This window comes from Arvicola amphibius, chromosome 5, assembly GCF_903992535.2.
Source record: "Arvicola amphibius chromosome 5, mArvAmp1.2, whole genome shotgun sequence".
Classification (NCBI taxonomy): Eukaryota; Metazoa; Chordata; class Mammalia; order Rodentia; family Cricetidae; genus Arvicola; species Arvicola amphibius.
Genome location: NC_052051.1, coordinates 47,718,193 through 47,744,204, shown reverse-complemented (window position 1 = coordinate 47,744,204; position 26,012 = coordinate 47,718,193). Strand labels below are relative to the sequence as shown.

At 44.0% G+C, this 26,012-nt stretch overlaps 1 protein-coding gene across 1 annotated transcript in view; it reads left to right on the top strand.

Moving 5' to 3' along the window:
- Acoxl (acyl-CoA oxidase like) overlaps positions 1–26,012 on the top strand; it is a 257,337-nt gene that overhangs the window by 149,578 nt on the left and 81,747 nt on the right. The window contains exons 12-13 of the mRNA XM_038330539.1: positions 5,240–5,329; positions 23,884–23,993. Of these exons, the coding sequence (XP_038186467.1) occupies positions 5,240–5,329; positions 23,884–23,993 (200 nt within the window). The remainder of the gene's footprint in view (positions 1–5,239; positions 5,330–23,883; positions 23,994–26,012) is intronic.

The following is a 26,012-nucleotide window of genomic DNA, read 5'->3' as shown; positions in this document are numbered from 1 at the left end:
CTACCAAAAATGACTAGGGATTAGTATAACCAAAGTGGTGAAAAACCTCTACCAAAAACCAAAACAATAAAACATTGGTGAAAGTGACTGAAGAGACACAGAGCTGTAAATAAGCCCATGCTCTTGGATTGGAATAATTAATATCATTAAAATGTTCATAGGACCTAGACTGACATACATTTCATTGTGGTACTTACCCAAGTTCCAATGAAGGTCTTCACAGAAATGCATGGACACTATCAAAATTTATATGGGAAAAAACAATCTGAATAGCCAAAGCAAACTTGACCAAAATAACCAAAAGCTCAATCACTAGATGACTCCAAATCCATAGCCACCAAACAGCAAGATTCTTGCATCAAACCAGACAGAGATAATGAAACAGTAGAGAGCCGGACCCATGCACCTACAGCCAAGTTGTTTTGGACAAATGTGTGATGAACAAACATGGGAGAGAGGGCAGTCTCCTGAACCAATGGGAAAATGGGACACACACACACAAATACACACAACGATTGAATTAGATCCTTATCTTTAACTGTACACAAAAGGCATCCACTTATCTCTGGTAGCATAATATTCCATGTATATTTCTCAGTCTCAGTCTACTGTAGTAATAGAAAAGGGACCAAGAGGCTCCATGGTCATATTTAATGATAATTACGTTGGTATGCATGTATGTGTATACATTTATATACACACATGCTTCATTTTCTTTGTCTGTGTATGCGGCCGCAAAAAGAATGAAAGCCTGATATGTTATGACACTGCAGAGGAAACCGAAGGACATTATGTTAAGTAGAATGATCCAGGTACAGAAAGTCAAGTACTGCGTGATCTAACTCACGGAGAACCCAAAAAGCTTGTATTATAGAAGTGGAAAGTAGAAAGGTACCTACTGGAGCCTTGGGGTGATTAATGGGGTTGTGGTAGCAAGACACTGGCCAAAGGCACAGAACACAGCTAGAAAAGGGAAATGGACTTTAGGAGTGTGGGCATTATGTGTTTTTACCATGAAAGTGGTAACTATGTGAGGTGATGTGTTTGTTCATCAGCTAGCGCTACTGTTTCTCCATGTGTATATACTTAAGAATATCTTGTACATGAAAAAATTCTATGCTATCTATCCATTTAAAAAGATGTGTTTAAGTGACTGGAGAGATGACTTAGTAGTCAAGAGAATTTGCTGCTCTTGTAGAGGACTGGAGTTTGGTTCCCAGCACTCACATGGTGACTCATAGCCTGCCTGTTACTCCAGTTCAAGGGGATCCAATGCCCTCTGGGTGCCAGGCATGCCCATGGAGCACATACAGAAATGCAGGCAAGTCATATATGCAAAATTAAAAACAAAAAAGAAAAATACCCAAATCTTTGAAAAAGAAAGGATGAAGTACCGTTGTGTGTGTGGGGGGAGGGGGTGCTGTTTGGTGCGGTTAATGTTTTTAAGGCTGGGGAGATGGCTCAGCAGTTGGGCATGGTTGCTGGTCTTGCAGAGGCTGCAGCTCAGTTCTCAGCACCCATTTTGGGTGCCTCACAACTGCCTGCAGCTCAAGCTCCATAGGTTTCAATGATTTCTGGTCTCTGTGGGCACCTGCACACACGTCACACACACACACACACACACACACACACACACACACATACACACATGTGCAATAAATAGTTAAATAATAAATTAAATTAAAAACTAATATTTTTTTAAAGGAAGGAAGTTGAAATAAGAAAATCAAAAAGGAAGTAAGAAAGAAAAAGGAGAAATTAGATAAGGGAAGTGAGAAAGGGGGAAGAAGAATGGGAAGTGAGACACTTAAAATACATGGAAAGGGGAAACGGAAAAAGGGAGGTGTGTGTTAGGCGGTGGATAGTAAGTGAACAGACAGGGAAATACACATAAGTAGGAAATTTGCCTTAACCATATCTGGGGAAAATAAATAAAGGAAGTGAGAATTGCAAAGTATTTGTGGGTAGAAGGATATGGGAAAAAGGAAGTGAGAATTGTGACATGTATGGGAATGTAAGACATGGAACAGGGAAGTGAGAATTGTGACATGTATGGGGTAGAAAGGAGTCCAGATGTAAGACATGGAACAGGGAAGTGAGAATTGTGACGTGTATGGGGTAGAAAGGATCACAGACATAAGACATGGGAACAGGGAAGTGAGAATTGGGGTGTGTATGGGGTAGAAAGGAGTCCAGATGTAAGACATGGGAACAGGGAAGTGAGAATTGTGACGTGTATAGGGTAGAAAGGAGTCCAGATGTAAGACATGGGAACAGGGAAGTGAGAATTGTGACGTGTATAGGGTAGAAAGGAGTCCAGATGTAAGACATGGGAACAGGGAAGTGAGAATTGTGACGTGTATAGGGTAGAAAGGAGTCCAGATGTAAGACATGGGAACAGGGAAGTGAGAATTGTGACGTGTATAGGGTAGAAAGGAGTCTAAATGTGAGACATGAGAACAGGGAAGTGAGAATTGTGACGTGTATGGGGTAGAAAGGAGTCCAGATGTAAGACATGGGAACAGGGAAGTGAGAATTGTGATGTGTATAGGGGTAGAAAGGAGTCTAAATGTGAGACATGAGAACAGGGAAGTGAAAATTGGGGTGTGTATGGGGTAGAAAGGATCACAGACATAAGACATGGGAACAGGGAAGTGAGAATTGGGGTGTGTATGGGGTAGAAAAAGGAGTCTAAATGTGAGAAATGGGGAAATGAAAATGAAAACAGAGATAAGAAGGGTGAAGACATGCAAAATAAGTGAGAAAGGGGCAGACAAGGGAATAGAGACAGGAAGAGGAGAGGAAACACCTCACCCAAGGCCTCTCACACACCCTTCTCTGCAAGGAGGGACTGGTGGCTGGGCAGTCAACTGGGCATGTAGGTGGAGAAGAAGACAAGCCATGTACCATCTAGATTCCAGCACCAGTGCCATCCTGGGTGGTTACTCAGGTTAAGGACCTTTGGGGACAGAGACTGAAGCTGGTGACCCTCTGATAGAATACAGAATTCACATGCTGTGGACACAGACTAAAAACAAGGAACCCAGGAACAGTGGCAGAGGAGCTAATCAGAGAGCATGCAGGGATTCCCTTGCAGGTTTCAGGGGATAGAGAAAATCCTACTCCAAAATGCCAGGGAAGTGAGGAGGTCTCCTCTGATTGTTCCTGCCATGGTCTGCCATATCCCTCCTCCTCCGGGAACACCCTAGGGCTCACTTAAACCCAAATCTGCTCTGTGGACTTCTCAGCTCTCCCTCCTTTCTGCCATCCTGGCCAACTCCTACCTCTAGCTGTGTGATTCCAAGTTTCCATCCTAAGCCATGGCTTCTGGATTGTTCTTCCCCAGGTACCCGTTTATCTCTGGTAGGATAGGTTATTATTTTTCTTTCCTCTTTTTGTTGATTTGTTTGTTTGTTTTTATAGGGCCTTGCTGTATACTGTAGGATGGCTTTAAATTCTGGGGGAGTCTGCACTACTTACCCCTTATTCTTTTCTCCTGATTTGTCTTTTTAAATGTCTTTTTTATGGTAATTATTTATTGATTTTAGTAATTAATAAAAAATAATTCTTTAATTTTTAATCAAAAACCAAACAATTACTGGGAAACTGAGATTCTTTTCCTGAATTTTTAGTTTTACTAATAAAAGAATTTGAAAATCGACTCAAGGAATTTCAAGGATAATTTTATTAGAATTTGAGATAAAAAAAACCAACAATGTAGGCAAGCTGGAAATCTGAGCAGCTGCCAGGAGGGGAAGTGTAGAAAAAGCCATGCCTTTTAAGGTAGCTACAGAGGTAAGAGAAATGCTGAAAAGGCCCTGAACTTGCATTGGAGCGCCTAGCCCACCCTGAACTTAGCGGGACTTCTGGTGCGCATGTGCACACTCCATTTCATTTCTCAGTGGAAGCTGAGGAGAAAGGGCTTCCAGCCGTCGTCTGCAAACTGGCTGCTTCTGAAGCTTCCTGTTATTGTTCTCCTGCCACAAAACCCTTTGTAATCATTTGTCCCCAAAGAATTTTGAATCTCAAATTTAGAATTTCAGGCACTCAATCATATGGCTGCAAATCCCTTTTAGGAAATTCAGTGCTTTGTGGGCCTTTAGGCTCACACGCAGTTTATATTAGCTCTTTCTCAGCGTGGCTAGCTTCTAAATAGGTTACCTCAGCTGTCCTAAGGATTTAGACTTCGGTAAGGCCAAGCCTTCCTACCCAGTCTGAGGAAATGAGATGGTACACAAGATTGGTGATTCCAGAGGCGAGGAAGGACCAGATCTCACACATGTCAGCATTGTGTTCTTCTTGTTCTTCCATTTCCAGTTGTCCAGAAGCCTGGGGAGAGCTTCTGGTTAGGTTATATCTAATCCTTCAGGTCTGAGGGCACCTAGAACATCTGAAATCATCACACAGTTTTATTTCCACTCCAGACCTGATGAGAAGTTAAAGCAGGGACTCTGAGCGAGGAGTGACAGAGAGCGAGAGTCTAAATATTCTGTGGAGAGAAGCCTGAACTGAAGGAGATGAAGAGGTCTTGGCAGGGGAAGAGCTCTTAGGCCAGAGGCAAGCCTTGCTTTCTTCACGTTTGCCTGGACTGGAACCAACATTTTCCCAAGGGACCAGTTCTTTACGTGAGGAGACAGTCAGCTCTTGGATAATTGTGGGCTAATACCTTTGAAATAGGACTTCAGGAAATAAAAAGGAGGAAGAGGAGGAAGGGGGGAGGGAAGGAGAAAGAGGTTGAAGAGGAGGGAACTAATTAAAGAGTGGATTTGCAATACAGAATAGTTGATAATGGAATGTCAGCATGGAATTTTTATCCTGCCTTCCAACAATCCTCATAATCTAGTGGTCAGCTGTGAAAGGAGCATTTTAGGGTGGAGGGAGGCATCAATCTCTCATACACTTTGGTGTAAGTCACTAGTAGAATTCAGAAGACTTGGAAAACAGAAAGAATATTGGTGTAATTAATTGAAGTCTTTTGATTAAATACAGAATGACCATTTGTAGATGTTTTACTATCAATAAAGATAATACTCAAAATATTATTAGCTTTGATCTATCTCATCAAAGCTAATGAGATAGATCAAAATTATTCTAAGTAAGAGATTCATGGCTATCTTGTTCTTCCCAGTGTTCTGTGCTTTTAATTTCAAATAAACTATTCTTTCTATATAATGATGGGCTTACAAATTTAAAACATTTTTTTTCTTTCTTTCCCTTCTCTCCTCCTCTTCTGCAACAGGGTTACATGATGGAAAACCGAATCTCAGGCCTGAAATGTGACACGGATGTGTTTGTAACCTTTGAAGGTGACAACATAGTCATGCTTCAGGTAAGATTCAGGACACATGTATTCATTTTTTTAAACAGCATTATTTTCAAGACCAAGACTTATCCAAAGGATCTGAAATGTTCTGTACGTTTTATCTTTATCTGATGTCTCCATTTAATCGGCAGGTGTTTCCCTGTTTGGCAGTTGAACAGGAGATTGGGTTATTTCTCTTTGGGGTCATCTTTGATGTTGAAATATGTCTTTGAAGTTTCAGAAAACTGCTTCTACTGTCAGATTTTTCTGCTAGAAAGGCTACTCCAATAGAGTAAGTAGGCTCTGAAGATAAACAATTGAAAGACAGGATACTAAGTTAAAAAAGGATAGGTTAGTCGACCTCACTAGTCAACACAGAGATACAAATTAGGAGAAACTGAATCACTGTTCTCTTTTCAAGTTAACTCATGTCTCAAAGCATGTTGAAGACACATTGTTGGTGAAAGTACAAGAGTTTGCTTGTTGCTAGGGGACTATGTGTAATTCTACCCCAGGACTCTACCCTATTAATCATATATATGGAAGAAACAAGCAAACAAAAGCCACTGAAGCCATACACTCTTACCACTACATAATTTATGATAGTAATGAATATCAACAGCAAAATGATTATGTAAATCATACTCCAACCACTCAGTAGGGAATTATATCTCACCTTTAAAATTGTGCTTGCAAGCAGTTCTGCTTTCAACAGAAATGTAAAACTTATGGTAAGTAAAATGATATAAAATTGCATACAGGATGTAATTGCTGTATTTTTAAAGAGATTCGTGGTAGCAGGTTAAGCCAGTGAGTAAAATGCTTGCTGCATGGTCATGGAGACTCAAGTTCAGAGCCCCAGAACTTGGGTGTGCCTGTAATGCCAGCACACGGGAGGCAGAGATAGGGCCTCCATGGGTCAAGCAGGCTAGCTATAGACTAGACAAAATGGAGAGCTCTGGGTAAAGTCAAAGACCTGGCCTCGATTAGAAGGTGGAGAGCAATGAAGAAAGACACCTGACATCAACCTCAGGCCTCTGCAATGCACATTTGCACACCCACATACATACATCTGTACATTTGCATGCCCACATACATATATATGTATGTATGCATGTCTATAAACATATATATGCAACAAAACAAAAGGAACAATAACAACAGATGAATAATGGCGGCTTGTGGTCCATCAGTGCAATAGCCTTCTCTCCTGAGGTCCTCTCTCTTCATAATTCAACATCCTGGATAATACCCAGCAAACAAGCTGGAAGGGGAAAGAAAGATACTGGCTGCCTGGCCTTGAGACATGAAAAGGCAGTTATTTGCCCAGGATTCTAAAAATCATGGACAAAATAAAATGAAAACTCTTCCCATAGCTGAAGGACCAGGAAGACAGTGACCTAATAATAGAAAAACTTGACAATGTCCACTTTGAATCAGGCACAAGGAAAGGACACTTTAGCCTTCTTCCCACCCCACTCACCAGCAATTGCAGTGGGTCCAGGCAGGGAGCTGGTGTGTTTCCCATAGCCCGAGGAAGCAGGCAACATAAAATGGTAACATCCGTTTATCTACCCAGTGGCATGTAGGGAGCCAATCTCTATTCCTCCAATGGAAGCAGAGAATGCTCTAGATATCACTCCAGGTAGTTTCACTGGAGCCTATTATGAATGGAGCCTTTATATCTACCAATCAGGTGATAAAAGGGATGTCCACCCTGGTGTCAACTATGGGAATGAGAGTAGCAGATACCATGATCATCTCTCAACTTTCCATCACCATGACAAAATGCCCAAATGTTGACTCAGTGTCAGAGGTATCATGGTTGCTTGGCTTCACTGTTTCTGGACCATGAGGCATCATGGTGGGGACCATGTAATGGAACATAGTCACGGTGACTGGAAAGCAGAGAGCGAAGGGGAAGGAGCAAGATGTAGACCCCAAGTATGTACTTTCTAGGATCCAGTCTCTTCTATTAGGTTCAACTTTACCTCCCATAGCCTATCAAATTATGAATCCTTCAATGAACTAATCCATTGATTAGTCTGAGTCCTCATGATCCAACAACCACTTTCCAAAGTCCATTTAGTGGCAAACAAGCCTTTTAGATTCAAACCACAACTCTCACCCCTCTCTGCCCCAAAACAGTCAGGTGGGGGGAGGGGGCTGAGCCCCAGCATCACTTGGTCTCAGAGGAGTGAAATGATGTGAAGTAATACTCAGCTTTCTCCTTCTTAGTGAGAGACAGAGAACTGAGCCCCTGTCCTCACCCAAATGTCAATAAGGGGCATAAGGAGGTGGTGGTGAATGGGACGGATTGGCATTCTGTCTCCTTGTTCCCATGCCTAGGGGGTGTAAATTAGTGGTCTGATTTTCTTAGGAAATATTGAGGGAATCAAGTGGAAAGAGGAACACACTTAAGCAGGGACCTTTGGAAACTCAGAATGAAACAGGAACTCATTTCCCATCATATGACAAGCCAGGAAAAGAACGAGGGAAAGTAGAAAATCAGCAGGTGCTAAATGAGAAGAATCAGACGCTGGCATTTTATGAAAAGGATTTAGAAGTTACCACCACACACACACACACACACACACACACACACACACACACAAATGCTTCTCTGACAATAAGACAGTTTATCATGAAGGGAGTGAACAAGCTTGAACTGAAATTGAAAACATGGTAGCACTGATAGTTTTTCAAAGGAAAATGAATATGTTGACATAAATCTAGCAAAACATGTATGATTTATATGTTCAAAAATCACAAATTTTCCCAGAAGATATCAAAGAAGACCTAAATAAGTGTAAATGATAAAAATAGAAGACTTTTAGCAGAAAACTGATGACTAGGAATGCAGCTTAATTGGCAGAGTGCTTGCCTGGAGCACCTGAAGCTCTAGACTTTATGCCCAGCATGGCACAAGCTGGAAGTGGTAGTGCGTGCCTGGAATCTCAGAGCTCAGGAAAGGCAGGGAGGCAGGAGGGTTAGAAGTTCAAGGTCATCCTTAGCTTACAATAATAAGCCAGAGGTTAACCTGAGCTTTAAGACACACTTGTGTCAACACAAAACAAAACAGAATGTGAGAAAATTCATGACATCTGTAACAAAGGAAAAAGTCATAGACTTGGCATCAAAGCATAATTCATAAAAGAAGAATTGATAAAAACAAGGTTATGCTTGCCTCACCTGTTTCTTTTCTCTGATTTCTAGGAGTGGAAAGTGTTTTCTGTCCCCCAGTTTCCTGAAATTTTTCTATTTCAGTTAGGAACATCAGAGTAGGATCCAGTGTGGCTAGGAGCAGCTGCCTCTGATGGATTCTCAGTGGGTCCCTTCCTTCTAAGAGGAAGGTTGCTCTGGCCAGGGCAGTCAGCCAGCACCATCTCCACAGCCATTACCTGGGGATCACCTCTGGAGACCATGCAGCCTGGAAACTCTGGGCACACAGCAGGGTGTGCTGCAGGTGTCTCTCTGGGGTGTGACTGATGGCAAGCTGGGCCGGATGACCTCCCTCTCCCCCAGTATCTGCACTATCAGAAGTTTTGTAATTCTCCTATCAACCACTGCGCTTTCAGCTCACTTCCTTGAAGATGAAACTCCCAGTTCTACCTGCCATGTTGGGTGGCTGTCCCATAGCACAGACACGCCTTAGAGTTTCTGCAACTTTTCCATAGTTCCCTTTGAGAAAAATGGTAGGTCTTCTGACCTTTCCATTATTTTCAAGGGCAGAGGTTTTGGGCTCTTAAATTTAATTACACCCTCCACCAAATCCAATTATGATCTGAATCCATGAAGTCCCATTAGAACTTGCTTCTGCCTCATTAGGTATACACCAAGACAGATCCCTGCCTAATCCACCCTGGCAGATCTCCTAAATAATGGCATCCAGAGACTTTACATATGCTGTTTATTATCCTGAAGTGAAAATATGCAATATGCAAAACATGCAAATGAGCCCCGGGAAACTTGCTAAAAGACCAAGTGGGGGCTTTCCATTCCTACCTGGCTGGGATGACTGCCATTCTGCTTAGGAGTGCTGATGGAGTGTTGTCTGTTCGCGGGCAAGAAGCCTGTGGCGAGGGTCCTGTGACCCACAAAAAGAAACATTTTTTCCAAGCAAGTGAAAAGTGTCTCGCCCTGGACTGCTGTGGGCAGCCACAAGCACAAAATTTCCCTTTTCTCTTTCTGTTAAAATACTAGACTTTAGGACTGGAGAGATGTCTCAGCAGTTAAGAGCCCTCACTGGTTGCTCTTCCAGAGGACCTGGGTTCAGTTCCCAGCACCCACAGGACAGCTAGCAATTGTCTATAGCTCCAGTTCCAGGATACCCGACATCCTCATACAAGCAAAGTGCTAGTGCACATTAACAAACAAATAACAAACAACAAACAAACACCAACTAGATTTTAGATTCATTTAGGACAGGGTCTGGGTCAGACTCTTCGTTCACAGGCTGGGGAGGCATTATTTCTTCCCTGGTTAAAATGCATGCTGCAAATGGCAGGGTTTTGTTTTGTGTCTTCTATAACTGAACAGTATCCCATTGTATATGTAAACATTTTCTTTGTCTGCTTGTCTGCTGATGGGCTCAGAGGTTGATTCCATGTTTAGCTATCATGAATGATGCTGCAGAAACATGCTGGTGTTTCTTTGGTATGCTGGCTTCATTATTGGATAGATACCCAGAAGAGAGTTAGTTGGATCAAATGGTCACTCTGTTTTTGACCGTTCGAAAGGCTGAATGGTTGGCAAAATGGCTGTGTGAAAATGTTTTTTTCCTTCACCTCCCACCAGCATTTTTTTTTCTGTTTTGTTTTACTGTTAGCTGCTCTGAATAGTGCTCTGATATCTCACTATAGTTTGATTTGTCTATGCCGATGGCTAATCCTATTGAGTGTTTTCATGTATTTGTTGGTCCTTAGAATTTCTTCTAAGAAGTGTTTAAAGTCAAGTTATTCGGTTTGTTTTTCTGCGAGTTCCTTCTATATTCTAGATGCTAATCCTTTGTCAGATGAACAGTTGGTGAATGCCCTCTCCCATTCTGTGGGCTGTCTGTTCACTCTGGTGTAAAGTTATTCCTTCTGCAATGCAGAAGGTTTTTAGTTTAATATAACCCCTCTTTTATATTTTCCCCATGCTTTTGAGGTCATGTCTGCAAAATCATCACTTATACTGTTATCTTAACATGTTCCCCTTATTCTTGTAGCTTTGTAGTTCAGAGGCTTAAATTTAAATCTTTGATCCATTTTGTGTTGATTTTGTATAGAAGAGAGACAGTGGTCAAACTATCCCAGGTTGTAGATGATATTATTCCTTGTATAGAACAGCCTAAAGACGCCACTGAAGGTGCAATGGGCCTGATAAACAAACTCAGTAAAACTGCAGGATATAAAGCCAATACATAAACCTCTAGCATTTTACACATCCAGTGACAAAATTCCCCAAAAAGAAATCATGAAAACAGACCTATTAATAATAGCCAAAAGTATAAAAATAAAGTGCACAGGAAAAATCGAACCAAAAATGGCCTTTACCATAGATATCACCAAACACCAATGAATGAAAATTGAGACATTAACAACTAGAAAGAACAGCCATGCCAGTGCCCTGGAATAATTAGTACTGTTAAGATGTCCATAGAGCTCAAAGAGAGTTACAGATTCATAGTAAGTTCCATCAATGTAGTCCATAGAACTACAAAACCAAACCGAAACTAAAACCAAAAAGCAAAACAAAACCACACACACACACACACACACACACACACACACACACACACACACACGTTCATATGTGAGAAATCTTGATCACAAAGAATGCATCTCTCCACCAGATTACATAAGAAACACAAACAGCATCGCCCAGGCAATAAAGCCAGGGTCAGAAGGCAGAAGCCCAGGGATAAATCCAGTCATCCACAGCTGACAGAGGTGCCACAAGATGACGGAAAATGCAATGGAGAAAAAATAGCCTCATTGGTAAATGAAAGGCCTAGGTAGCTAGGCACACAGGAATCAAGAACTCACAAGACAATGGCCTTCTGGAACTTGCCCAAGTGGAGTCCGTATAAAGAAATACCTGGATGGCCCAAGCCCAGGAAACATTTAGTCTAAGTGAGGACAGGAAAGCAGTGGGATCAAAGGATGGCTTTGAACAGGAAGTGGTTTCTGTTAAACAAAGAGCGCGAGTAAGAAGCAGGAAGGGCTTAGCCATGTGACAGGGAAAGCTTGTGTGTGTTTCTTCTTGAACCGAGTGAGAAAGAAGAAAGGCCATTAAGACACCAGGACAAATGGATTGTGATGAAGCCCACTCAGGAGACACAGAATCTATTTGACCTTGACACCTTCTGCTGGCTTAACCAAATCTCCTGCCAGATAATTGTCGTTTCTGGAATGAGACATTGGGGACAAAGCGTTGAATAGGAGCCTTTTACTTTTTACCTCAAGTTTTTAGTTGATTTTATGCGATTTTGAGTTTTTCAGAATCAAGTCTACTTGAACTACAGCCCTTTCTGGACACGACATGACTGTCACAGCCGTGACCTCTCAGTAGCTGTGGTCATCTACACAAGATCAAGCCTACTAACATTGCAGCATAGATGATCTCTGGCCCCACCCCTTGTGGGGGAGCTATTTTTGGCAGTGGATAGTGTCTGGGGGAGCAAGTGTTATTATTTTTTGAGGGTGTAACTACAGGTATACTCCCATACTCCAGTGGATGACCCCACATTCATGCATATATGGGCAGTACTAACTGGACTTATCAGGTTATCCCCAAAACAAAAACAAAACACACACAAAACAAACAAACAACAACAACAACAAAACAAAGGCATGAAGTTGGTAAGACACATGTTGGGGAAAACGTGGAGGAATTGGAGAGGAAAATAAAGGAATATATATGATATTCTCACATACATATGAAATTCTCAAAACTAAAGGAAAAATCTAAAAATATATAGTTCCTCCTTGAAACATAAAAAGTAGGAAAGGAAAGGATTGAAGAGTAACAGGTAAGAAGTTCTTTCCAAGGGACAAATCTATCCATATCTATCATCTGCCATCTATGTATGTGTGTATGTATGTATGTATCTGTCTGTCTGTCATTCATCCATCCATCTTTTAGCCTCACTCATCTCCTCCCTCCATAGCAGAAAAATATTTGAAATTTTCCCCCAGGTAAGTAAGACATTGTAAACTGGAATGAGATCCTTGAGGCCGACCTGAAGTGACAGGAAGGGCTGCACCTTGATCTGAAGTTTGGGAGTTGCCCTCTATTTTAGGAGAATCCTGTAATAACCCAGAGACTATTTCATAGACGCTGGTCCTCTGACTTTGGGTGAGTCTAGTGACTAACAGATGATATTGAAGGACCCAACTCTGGGATAAGGATATCTCTCACATCAGAAGATGGGATCAGCTCGGTCACATCGTCCATCTAAAGGACTGAGATCTGGTCTGCAACAGGATCTGGGCTGGTGGCCTCTGCTGTAGATCATAGCTCCTGCCTCCTGGAAGGCCAAGGGTCTTCCTGATCCACAGAGCTGGGGATGGGTGGGGAAATAGTTCGAAAGCTTTCCCTAAGATCTAGATGGGAGACATCATAGAATTGTCCGTAATGTAATAGCAGGAGAAATATTAGGAGTAGATACAAGGTGGGAAGTAAGGGTGTGTAAAATGAGGCCAGAGAGGCTCCAGAGACTTGGCCATGGTAGAGTAGGGCAACCAGAACTGTGCCTGGGACCAAGCCACAGACACCCAAGCTAAGGTGATGGCATGGGCACATAGAAGGATGTCTCCAAGATCTGCTTAAGGCTAGGATGGATCCCAAGCAATTCCAAATGTGAACCTCCTCTCCAGAAATTAGAGGGACTTTTTTTTTTAAATGCTGACCAAGGTAGTTTGAATGGCATTGTTTTTCTCTTTCCAAGTCCATTGACCCATACACAAAGCTGGTACCCAGTTTTCAAAACCAGATGTTATACCGTCTAAATATTTAAAGCTCTCTTTAAGGACTCAATGTGTGTACTTTTGGAGAAAGGGAACCTTCCAAATCTAAGCCACTCTTTTATCTTTGCTTCTCTGCTCTCCAGAGAGATGCCTTCATTTTCTACACTGACTGTAACCGTTTTGTAGCAAGGTTGATTTTAGCATTGTTGCACAGTTGATGCCTGTGGGTCCTTGGCAGGATTGTGTTAATTGTGTATTTTAATTTTGATGATAATCTAAACAGAAACAGTCTAAGTAGGGTATGTCAACTGTTAGAATAACAACCATCCAACCAGGGACTCACATGAGCTTCCAATCTTTGTCTTTTTTTTGTACATAGTTCCTTGCCATCCAGGAGACCTCCCCTGACCCACAGGGTGAACATCCTGAGATACTTAGTTAATGCTTAAAGCCATGAGTTGTACATAGAATATCAAACCCTAGCTATGCTGTTTGTTCCTTGGTGCACGCACCTTTAATTTATATGCTATGTTCAGTGAGATTAGCTAAAAATAATAGTAACACACTAATAATGATATACTGTAATAGTTATTGTCAAAACTTTAGACTGCCTCTGAAGTTTTCCACCTAATATTTTCTACAGATAGACCCATGGGTAATTGAAGTCTTAGACAGTCACTGTGAATAAGGGAGGACTGTGGAATTTGTAAGCTTTCTGTACCAAGTCCCAACACCTTAATCAATAGAAAACAATGAGGGGAGAAAAGACATAGGTCCAATTTAAGTGGAAAAAAATGTGTGTGTGCCAAGGAAAAACCAAAGGACAAGGGACAGCATGGTGTGCTGCTGTAAGAGGCCCTCACAGGGCACAGAGAGGGGGAGGAGGTGGACCTCTTCCCAAGCTGGCAGAGCCTAGAGCGCATTGTCCGGAGCTCTGCCACAGTGCGGCAGGGCCACATTTCTGCCACAAGCTTTCTAACCCTTGCTATTGGGGCAGTTGGCGTGAGATTCATTGCTGTGTGCAGCATGGCTTGTATTTAATTTTCTCGTTTATAGTTGGACAGCTCTATAAACATAAGGTATTTATATATAGTTTTACATTTGAGCATGTTTAAGTAACATAATTTGAAACAAGTAAAGTCAACATTGCAGGGGAGTTTAATCTCCCCCCACCCCAGGAAGGTTCCACATTTTACTCAAGTTCAAGAAAGTTTGAGAGGATTTGTTTCCAGCAGTCTCCTTGCTGTTTATTTTTTATTTTGTCATTTTAAACTTCATTTGCTTTTATTTTGAGTACTAACAATTATACACATGTAACATTGGGGTTGTGGTCATGGCCAGGCTTTGGGTGTGAGTGGGGATGGACACAGGAACCTGGTGGAAGTGATGCACATGCGCACAGGGAAAGCTTGAGAGGGGGTGGGGGTGGGGATGAGGAAACTACAGCTTGTCAGGGACTCTCATTTGCCTGGAGAGTTTAGTCTGAACCAGTGGGTCTATCAGTCAATACATTCAGTAATGTGGCTAAACATCCAAACGCCTATTGTTTTCCATGGGGACCCCAGGGCCAGCCAGCTCTGTAGCCTGTCTGTCCTGGAGGTCTGACCCTTCTCCCAGAGGTCAGTGCCACTGAACTGACACTGTAGTAGTTCCTGGGTCACTTCCTGGGTTCTCAAAGCAGCCACCTCAAATCTGAAGGAGGACAGAGCCTCAGGAAGCGCCCCCTCTCCCCACCCCACCCCATGACTCCTCTCTAGATTCCTCTCTGGTATCTCTGGATGCCATGCGTACATGTCTGAGCTTTGGCTCTGCAGAAGGCTAGGGATGAGGATGAATGTTTTCTGCCTTTCAATGGGACAGGGTTTGGACCCAAACTGAAAACCTGTGGGGGTGTCGGCACCAGCCAACAGCAGAGCAGCTTTGCCCCCCAGATGGCCTCCATGGCACAGGGTGAACTGATCGGCCACACAAAGCAGACTCTTTAAGGTGGTAGCAGAACTTCCAGGGCCGAGGGGCAGGGCCACACTCTGGGCTCCTTGAACCAGCTGGTGTGGGTCCTTGAGGATGACTGAGTGCTGCTCTCTACCTTCGGGGCCAGTGCAGCAGGCCCAGGGCCTCTGAGTGTGGGGAGGAGGTAGATAGCCTGAGGTCCTTTTCCTTCTTCCTGGGGACTTACAGTTGCTGCTTAGCTCTCTGATAGCTGTCTTGGGGAATGAGGGTTCAGTTCAGGTCTTTCAGAATTTCCGGGTTTTCAAATGATGAACACAATATTTTTCATGTGGAATGACTGGCATGGTGGTATCAAACTGAGACTATCTACCAGGAGGGGTGAGTGCCACCCACGTTGTAGGCATAGGCCTTGGCTCCCAAACTGATAATTTTTTCTGGAAGTTTCTACCCTGAACACAATCTTTGGATGCTGATGGAAGAGATTTGTGGCTCCCTGGGAAGGTAAATGACCAGGATTGAGCCTCACAGGTTCCTGTCCTTAGATCTAGGACATTCCTGGGAGAGGCCTGTCATGACTATAAGTCCCTTGAATTGACAGTGGCTTTAAGAAGTCCAGAGCAGGAGGTATCAGAGGGACAAAGCTCGCTTAGGCTAGACAGCCTGCCTCTGTTTTATTCATGTTGTGAAATCTCTAGTTTGGCCTTCTCCTAGAAAATGGGGGCATCACCTATAGTATACATAGCGTTGTTTATTGTATGTTGTACTCTGTGTTGCCATAGACTGCTGGGCGCAGAGCATGAACGCAGTTGTGTTGTATTGTGGCCGTTCTGTGTGTATGAACTCTGTGTCTGTCCCCTACACCAAAGATGGGTTTGGTTTCTGTTCAGTGAGCTGGGTTGGTCACCAGACATTAGTGCGCCAGCCGTTCTCTGGCAAAGGAGAGTGTGAGCAAGTCCCATGAAGAGGTGCTATGTGGCCCTGCTCTAATGGTGGAAGGTGTGAGTCACATACTATTGCAGAACCCAGACTGTATGAACCATGTATGCAGGTGATGGAAGGAGGCAAAGGGGAAGGGAGGGGAAGACTAAGGAGGGGGAGGCCTGGGCAAACTCTCTAAGTCTGTCCTCTACTGCCACACAGCACAGCCCACAGACCTGCACACACAGGCATCGAACCATAACTGCCATGTTACACTCAAAGAATCTCTGTCAGGAGCTCCAACAGAAAACAGCAAAGCTGCTTTCCCAGAAGCCCCTCTGCCCTCTGAGGAGGGAAGTGCTTCCCACCCTGCCCGATGATGGCAATGTGATGGTGGTACCTCTCTGTGCCTGCGTTGTTGTGACCTGTTGTCACCTGCCACCTCCATGCCTACTGTGGAGCCATGTCTCTGCCATCTGCCTCGATGTGAACCCTGGCACCTGTCACTATGCCTGTCACACAGTAGGTGCACTTTGGGTAAAGAATTAGTAAAAACGTGTACTCTGGTCTAAGTTCCAACCCTTGCCCTTCCCGGCTCCGTGACCCTGGCAACACGCTTGAGTTTTCTTAATTAGACAGTGCCCAAACATGAAATGAGCTTCTGTCTAAAGAATTTAGAAGGGAGCCCCAGTAGATGCTTAGAGGGAAAGGCTGTTGCCATCATAAGTGTGACATAAAGAATTAAGGAAGGAGGAAAGACGAGAGGGAAGAAGGGAGGGAAGGGGAGAGGGAGGGAGGGAGGAAGGGAGGGAGGAAGGAAGGAAGGAAGAAAGGAAGGAAGGAAAGAAGGAAGGAAGGAGGGAGGGAAGGGAGGGAGGGAGGAAGGAAGAAAGGAAAGAAAGAAAGAAAGAAAGAAGGAAGGAAGGAAAAGGTTGGTTCTCTGCTCTTTAAAGTTCAAATCAACTCTTCCTCCTGCATGAAGTATTCTTGGCTCCTCACAGTGTAAGGATCAACTTTCCACCCCATGAGCTTCTGGGCCTGTCATGTCCTTGCTGGTGTGCCACCAGTCCAGTGTACAATGCTGACCTCCCAAGTTCCCTCGGAAGCTCTCAAGAGACAGGTGTGTCTCATTCATCTGTTTGGTCTGCACTAAACATAAGCAGTAGATACTGTGCACATAGTAGGTGCTCCATAAGTGTGGGAGGCTGAAGGACACCATTAACTTGCAGTTCATTTAATCAGGAAGAAACGGAGAATATAAGGTACATTGGGTCCAGACTTAGCTAAAATAACAAGAATCTCATCACTTCCATTCTATTTAAATGTGTAGTTTTTCTGAACCCGAACAATCACTTTACTCTGCTTAAAATATCAGGTACATGTTTAAGGGTCAGGAATTACTCTGAAGCACACAGATTGGTTTACACGCTGACTTCAAATCAGTTTAACTCACCTCTCCTCAGCTCCCTTCCTCCCCTCCCTTCCTTCCTCTTCTCCCTTTTAGGGATTTTCCCTCCTCTCTCTCTCTGCCCTGAGGATTCTGAATGTTCTCCTTTTGCCTGCGTGACCCGTCACCTAAGAGAAGTAGATCGCTATGGTGCCTGATGAAGACTGGCACCTACTTCTCTCTTCTGACCTTCACACACCGAGGTGGCCCCTGAACTGGGTAAATTATAGGACACTCCATTCCATGTGCATTTCGAATAAGGACAAATGACATTTTAGCATATATGCCATGCAGTGTAGTTGGAGCAGCGGGCCGCTTCCTGGCCTCCTGGCTAGCTTTACACCCGAAATAATTACAGGGAAACTGTATTCATTTAAACACTGCCTGGCCCATTAGTTTCAGCCTCTTATTGGCTAATTCTCACATCTTGCTTAACCCATTTCTATTAATGTGTGTAGCACCACGAGGTGATGGCTTACCAGAAAGATCCTAACCTGTGTCTGTCTCGGAGAGGAGAGTCATGGCGACTGCCTGAGGCTTCTGCCTGACTCTGCTTTCTTTCTCCCACAATTCTGTTCTGTCTACTCCATCTACCTAATTTTCTGTCCTATTAAAGGGCCAAGGCAGTTTCTTTATTAACCAGTGAAAGTAACACATAGACAGATGACCCTCCTCCATCAATGCAATATTTGGGTGTCTAAATGTTAACATGAATCTTACATTCTACATGACAGTCCCACCTGAAACTCCCAGGGCCAGGGCCGGCTTTGTGGGGTGAGGCCTAGGCAGTAGCACTGTATTGTTAGCAAAAGGGCCCCCCATTTGGTTTTCTGTTCTCTGATCACCCTCTAGAGGTTAGCAAAAGACACCCCCTTTTTATTTTGTACTTGTATCACTGTTTAGATCTGTGAAGTCACAAGAACTACTGCTTTGTATGACTCCATCACCATACACAGTGCAGACAAGTGCAGACTGAGTGAGGCCCCAGTGAGGCCCCAGGGAGGCCCCAGGGAGGCCCGGTGCCTGTCTCTCCCTTCTAGGGTGATTATCTACAAGTTTCTCCTCCGAGTCATATTTTTCTGTTCTAATTGGCTCAAATGTTTCTGCCTTGGCAGCAAACCCTCCCTGTTAGACTTTTTAATCCAAGCTCACGGTACCTGGCAGGAATCAGTGAGATCCTTAGCCTGTGGAAATGCAAAGTTGCTTCTAGATGCCTTGAAAAGCAATTTGACCTAAAAAAAATATTGGTTTTCTACAATTGGTGTTCCAGGATGCATGCAATATTTATTATAAATGTGTGTTACTGATGTCATCTTTCCATACAGTTACTCACATTTATAGTCTTGAATGTTGGCTACAGGTTAGCTTGATTTCTTCTGTGGATGGGGCTTTATATATGTCTGCTCTGTCTGTTCAGTCATTTCCAACTTTTAAGAAAGGACTCTTGGCTAGATATGCAAGAAAACAGGGCACTCACTCATGCTCAGAACCAGAGAGCAGTGTAAGTGGCCTCAGACATAATCCCCAGGCAAAAACTGTATCACAACCTTCCTTGAGAAGATTTTGATATAAGGACAACAGCGGACCTGGAGAAAGATGTAACCACTTGTATTAAAATTTTTCATTTTATAAAAGGATATATTTTAAACCAGGCAGTGGTGGTGCACACCCTTAATCCCAGCACTTGGGAGGCAGAGGCAGGGAGATCCCTATGAGTTCCAGGACAGCCTGTTCTACAGAATGAGTTTCAAGACAGCCAGAGCTACACAGAGAGACCCTGTCTCAATAAATAAACAAACAAACAAAAAACAAAAAAGAGAGAAAGAAAAGGATATATATTTTTTGAAATAACGAAATCTCTACTGTAAATAAAATCCGGGTGAATAAATCAGCTGTGGAGTTTCCTGGTCTTGAGAAGCACTATTGTCACAGATGAGGTCACATTCCTCCATGTCTCTGGACTGCTTTACTTTTGTAACTTCTTGTGAATCTGTGATGGTTTTTAAATGGGAAGCTGCAAAAATAGTGGAAATACAATAAAAATATAAAGCGTAGTCTATTACAGTCTATTCAGGGACAGGTTTCACAGGTGGAAATACTCAGCTTGGCTTCAGGCTCAGCTCAGGCCTTTGACCTGGCTTGGCCTTGTCTGTTATTTTGTCTGATAAAGTATTGGATCTAGAGCCCCTGAATCTCAGTGACTGAGAGCATCTATCACTAGCTTAGGGGATCATTCTGCTAAATTAGATTTAAGAACTGTCTGGAAGATTATCAAAACACACCTGGGTATGCCTATGAGGATTATCCAGGAGGGAAGACCCTTGACTGTACCATCCTGTCGGCCTGGAGCCCAGCTGGAATGACCAGGGGACAGGAGAAAGTCAGTTAGTGGGCTCCTCTCTTCCTCGCTTTCTGGCCACCGTGATGCCTGGGGCTCTGCCCCTCTATGCCCTCTGTGCAGCTCTGCCCTGCTGTGCAAATCCGTGCAGCTCTGTCCCGCGATGCCCTCTGCTATGAAACTGTGAGCCCAAGCAGAACCCCCTCATTGCGTTGCGTAGTTGGATATTTGCACAGAAAAGGAAGTCTGCTTACACCTGGACTCTCACCACGGAGCCATCAGCTGCGCAAAATAACCCATTTGGAAAGCATATTGATTTGTCTCCTGGTCTAGAAAAGAAGTAGAGACCCGCAAGTGGATTATCTGCTTCTGTGGTGCTAGCCAGGGGGCATTTTTCTCGTCTCTTTTAAATTTAGCAGGAGGAAGTTGATTATTATATCATTCTAATTTTATTCTAATTAGGGTGACTTAATACTCCCAATTTAAGTCGCTTAAATCAGAAAGATTCAGCAGTGACAGAGTTAGAGGGTGTCACTGAGGGACTGGAGAGAGGTGGTGAAGTTAGTATGGGAACGTGCCCGTTCACTTCCCTCAGTTGAGAGCGAACTTGAATCCAGTGGCTTTGGGACTCTCCAGTTTGTTGTTCCTTGTCTGCTGGTGAAGAACAAACATATCTGCCCTCCTGATACCTACGTTCCAGGCAGCAGGGAGACCACAGCAGCCAGCATTGCTTTGTTCTGAGGTGGGGCAGTAAATTTAGGGGAAACTGTAGTGGGCAGAAATCAGAAACAGCCAGTGTGTAATAGCTGGAATGATGTTGCTTTTGGAACTAGAGGGAGATCAAGTTGGAACAATCATAAATTAAACAGAACAAAATCTGCAAATGTTAGTCCTCATAAGACAGCGGTGAACCTTGAGCTTGACTGCTGGGTCTTTTTAATTCCACTTCCACTCAGAGTTGGTTGTTTCTCTCGCTATTGGCAATGTTTGGTTTTCACGCTTATTTTATATAGCTGTAGCTGGCTTGAAAATGCTCATGTTACTTGGCCTCTCATATTTCATTTCACCCTCTTTATCCTAAGATAAAAACCTTTGGCCATATGGTCCGTCTAAAGATAGAACTTATTTTTGAAAATATTTATTTATTTTTATTTTATGTGTATAAGTGTTTTGCCTGTATGTATGTCTGCACACCCACGGAGGCCAAAAGAGGGCGTCCAATCCCCTGGAACTGGAGTTACAGAAGGTTGTGACCTGCCAGATGAGTACTGGGAATCAAACCTGTGTCCTCTGGAAGCCAGTGCACTTAACCTCTGAGCCATCTCTCTGGCCCCTAAAGACATAAATTTGAAACTTCAAGACAGTGCATCAAGGGACCAAACAAAAAAATGTCACGTCCTTGCAGAGTTCCAGAGACTTGACCCGATGAGGAGGTGTGAGTGAGTAAAGGAATAACATCTACACAGACAAAAGTCCTGGTTTAGGGTGGACTGGGGCTCCCTGCTGGAAAACCTGCAGCCAGGAAACCAGAGTGTTTACTGTATAGCATTGAAAAGGGAGGCATGGTTATTGCAGATAAACAAGGAGTCTGGGATTACTGTACACGACTGGGTTAAGGAGGGAGATTTGGCTAATCTCTCTAAAGGAGAGCCATGTTTTGTCCATAAACATGGTGGGGCTGGAAGAAGCCATTTGCTGCCCGCACTGCCAACACTTGCACTCACACCCCAAGGGAAGGCTTTTGCATTTGCTGAGCCTCACCCCATGGGGAAGGTTTTACCACTTCCCCGTGGATCCGAAGCTCTGCGGTCCTTGGCATGGTCATGCTGGTATCAACAGCGGACATTTACTCTTTACTGAGGGCTTCACTCTTGCAGGGCTTCCTCTGCTTCCTGCCAGAGAAGTGGGAGGTCAGAGGACAATTGGAGCAACTGGTTCTCTCCTTCCACCCTGCAGAGAACTGAACTCAGGCCATCAGAGTCGGCCGTGAGTGCTTTTACCCACTGAGCCATCGTGATGCCCGGAAATCAGTTATAATAAAGCAAAATAAAAATCTCAGTAAGATGTAGCAATGCCTGCGTTTCTACGGAGAATTACCAGGACAGCCTCAAATGATGACTACAGCCAAGGCCTAAGCAGTTACAGCTTACAGTTACAGTTACAGTTACCAGTTACAGCTGAGAGTATTGCAGAGTGCCATCGGCAGGGAAGGAGAGAATGGCTGTGTCACTGTGTGCTGACCTTAAGCTGATCTCTATCTTTACTCCTTCACCAGGCAGCTTAGTCTTCCCAGAGTCTGGCACCAGAGAACCCAACAGCTTCGCTGTAATGGAGTCGGATTCCAGGCTCCTACCAGCATTTGAACATGGCCTGTGGTAGAACATGGCAGGTAGTGTAGCCCTCTGCTGGATGAGGTTGTCCCATGTGCTGCATACCTGGTCTCACTCACCAGTGCTAACAAAGTTCCTACAGAAAAGAAAAAAATAATAAAGAAATAAAGAAAAAAACTCTGAGAGCTTCCAGCATCTCTCCCATGAGCAGTGTGGCTTTCTCTAAGAGCCCTGCGTTCATTTGCGTGAAGATGTAGTTTCCGTGATCAAAAACAGAAAATGCTGTCTGAATGTGTTGATATAAGGGTTAAGTACAGATCCCCAGCACCCATGTAAAAGTTGGGTGTGACTGTGTGTATGTGTATCTTTAACCTGATCACTCAGGGAATGGATACAGGCAGACCCCGGGAGCTGCTCCCTCCTCCTCCAACCTAGCCAAAATGTCAAGTTCCAGGTTCAACCAGGAAACCTGTGGCAAAAAAAAAAAAAAAGAAAAAAAGAAAGAAAAGGCCAAGGGTTGGGCAATGGATATGAAACCTGACATTTATTTTGGGCCTCCACACTCCCACACATGGGTGAGTGTTCCTACTCAAGTATGCACGCGCATGCACACACACATACACACACACACACAGAGAGAGAGAGAGAGAGAAAGAGAGAGAGAGAGAGAGAGAATATGCATGCTACTGTGAAATAACGAGGAACATTTTCTAGAATTGAGGGCTAAGAAAAGGTGAATCCGCACCCCTTGGCTTGGTGCCTTGACAACCATTTGTTAGTGTGGGACTGTAGTTACCATACAGCCTGAGCTTAGGCAGTGTGGTTCAAGGTTTGGCTGGTTCTGCTTGAACTCATTCTTCCTATAGGGGCTGTGGTCAGTGGCAGGTTGAGCCAAGTTACACCACTCACGCATGGTGTTCTAGCTGTGCACTGTCAGCTGGGCCTCCTTTGTGGCTGACCCACAGATACCTCTGGACGGATCTGCAGCAGTATTCAGTGTCTTGAAACAAAATTCCAACATTAAAGTCATGGAGGGGTAGATATTGATAAATTGGTGGATAATGACAGACTGCTTTGTTTGGGGGGGGGGTTTGTGGGGGATGGGTGGGTGTGAGATACTGTTTCTCTGTGTAGCCTTGGTTGTCCTGGAACGAATTCTGTAGATCAGGCAGACCTCAAATTCATAAAGATCCACCTACCTCTGCCTCTTGAGCACTGGGATTAAAGGTGTGCACCACCACTGCCTAGCATATTTTAATAGTATTCTCCAAAGGCTTAATGGACCAGAGAAGGTCAAAGGCAGAAAAGGGAACAGAGATGTCTGGGCTAGTGGAAGCAGATTTCACGTGATACATCGACTAAGAGATGGCTGGTCCCAAGGCTAGTGTGGGAGGCTGGCAGAAGCCAAGGGAGAGAGAGCAGCTCTCCAGAGTTTGGACTCAACCATGGGGTGGGAGCAGAGTGGACTGGTAAATGCCACGTATCTACCATGGGCTATGGAGGTCCCCAGAAGGATGGGGTCTTCAATTTTCTTTCCAAAGAGCTTACTAATAGCAGGTGGACTTGATCTGACTGCAGCGTTTGAGGACACTGATAGTCCCTACTCTTGTGAGACACGGCTGATGCAGGATAAACTTTCTGTGCAGGTCGTGGCCCGGGAACTGCTGGCCCAGTACAACAAGCGGTATAAGAAGAACCCAATCTTGGGGCTGATCCAGAACTGGACTGCAACCGCTAGGGACAAGCTGAGCACCAGGTACACATCGCCCAGGACAGCGTCCTTAGCTCCATAAGGGTTTTACTCTGGGTCTGTTGATAGAGCCTTGGCATGGGCCACCTTGCTCCCTGCTTGACAAGTTTAGTATCTGATGTTTGCAAGTGCAGTAAGGAACAGTAAAATGGAAGCTTATGTGCCTACCACCCAACTTAAGACCTAAACTATTTCTGGTTCTACCCTTTCTCCCAAATTCCTTCTTTAATTTTTATTATGTGAGCTTCAATCTTAAAACTTCCTGAGGCAGGCTCTTATTTACATTTTACAGGTGGAGAAACTGAGGTGAAGAAGTCAAGTATTTTTCTCAAAGTTGCATGGTGTGTGGGTGGCAGGGCTAAGATTTGACCCCAGCTAGTCCAGCTTGGGGACTCTATGGCTGGGTTGTTTTTATTTATTTTTAGTACATTGACTGTAACTGGAAAGGCATGATATCTGATGTATTCCATAGCTTTCTGTTTTCTCCTGAGATTTTGCTTCTATGGTTTACCTAAACTATCTATTTAAGTAGCCAGGCAGCTTCATTGCAACATGTCGTAATAGTTCTGCATGTATACATGCCACAATTTTTTTTTGTTTTTCAAGACAGGGTTTCTCTGTGTAGCCCTAGCTGTCCTGCAACAAGCCCATGTAGACCAGGCTGGCTTCGAATTCACAGAATTCTTAAATCCTGAGTACTAGGATTTAAGGCATGCACCACCACTGTTTGGCTACATGCCACAATCTGACTGTCTTATTCAGTCTGCACCTTTGATGGTCGTAGAGTTGTGTTCAGTATTTTGGTATTTTGTACAAATTAGTGAAACACCTTGCACGTGTTTTCTGGGACATGGGGAGAAATCAGCTTTGGGAAACTTCTTCACAGCTGGGAGCAAATCATCCCCAGTTTTGCTTCTTTCCCAGATAACATGGCAGGACTTGTTTCCATCATGGGAGCGTGGCATGCTCAGCATGCAAACTGGTACCCTCTGCAAACTGTCCAGGATAGATTTGAGATGTGCCAAGGCGGTATTCCAAATAGAAGTATTTTCTTGTCTAGTTATTAACCTCTGGTGGTTTGAATGAGAATGGCCCCATAGGCTCATGTATTTGACTACTTGGTCCCCAGCAAGTGGACTTGTTTGGGAAGGATTAGGAGGTATGGACTTGTTGGAGGAGGAGTGTCATACTTAGTTAGCTCTCTCTGCCTAAGAGTTGTGTTTCAAGATGTAAGCTCTCAGCTACTACTCCAGCACCGTGCCAGCCTGCCTGCTGCCATGCCCCCTACCATGATGGTCCTGGACTCTAGACCCCTGAAACTGTAAGCCCCAAACCTTCCTTCTGTAAGTTGTCTTGGTCATGGCGTCTTGTCAGAAATAGAAAAGGAACTAAAACAACCTCTAGAACAGTTTTCTGCATTACACAGCCAGGATTTACTCATTCCATATGTTGGCGCTTTTTCACTTAAATCCCACACTTTGGTTTTTCTGTTGAGGTGAGCTATTGCCACCAACACATTTCTGGTATTCCCTGTGTACCAGACAAGGCTTTGACACAGCAGTAGCTAGACTCTGCTCCCATGCGACTCAGACTCCAGTGCGCAGGATGAATCCACTCTTAGTGATAATGTTCAGGGGAAGTACACAGGATCAGGTGGGGACATGCAGAAAGAAGGGATGAGTGCTTCCTGATTCTATGAAGCAGGAAGCCACCGTGAGGTCACCCAAGGCTGTCCTTCATTTGTACTGTATAGGTAGCAGGCATGGTTCAGAGACTTCATGAGACTGGCATGGGGAGTACAGATGTGGCTTGGCAGGGAGGAGAGCCCTGGATTATACTGGCTTGTCCCAGGAAGTTCTGCCTTGTGCCCTTCTGCAGGTGGGCCTGCCACTGCTACCCTCTCTACTCATATCAGTCTAGAAAGCTCTACAGAGGCCTCTGGATATTGAGGAGAGCCAAGATTTTGCCTCACAGTGAAGCATTATCTATATCAGATTATAAAACTTGTCAGATATGCAACAAGAT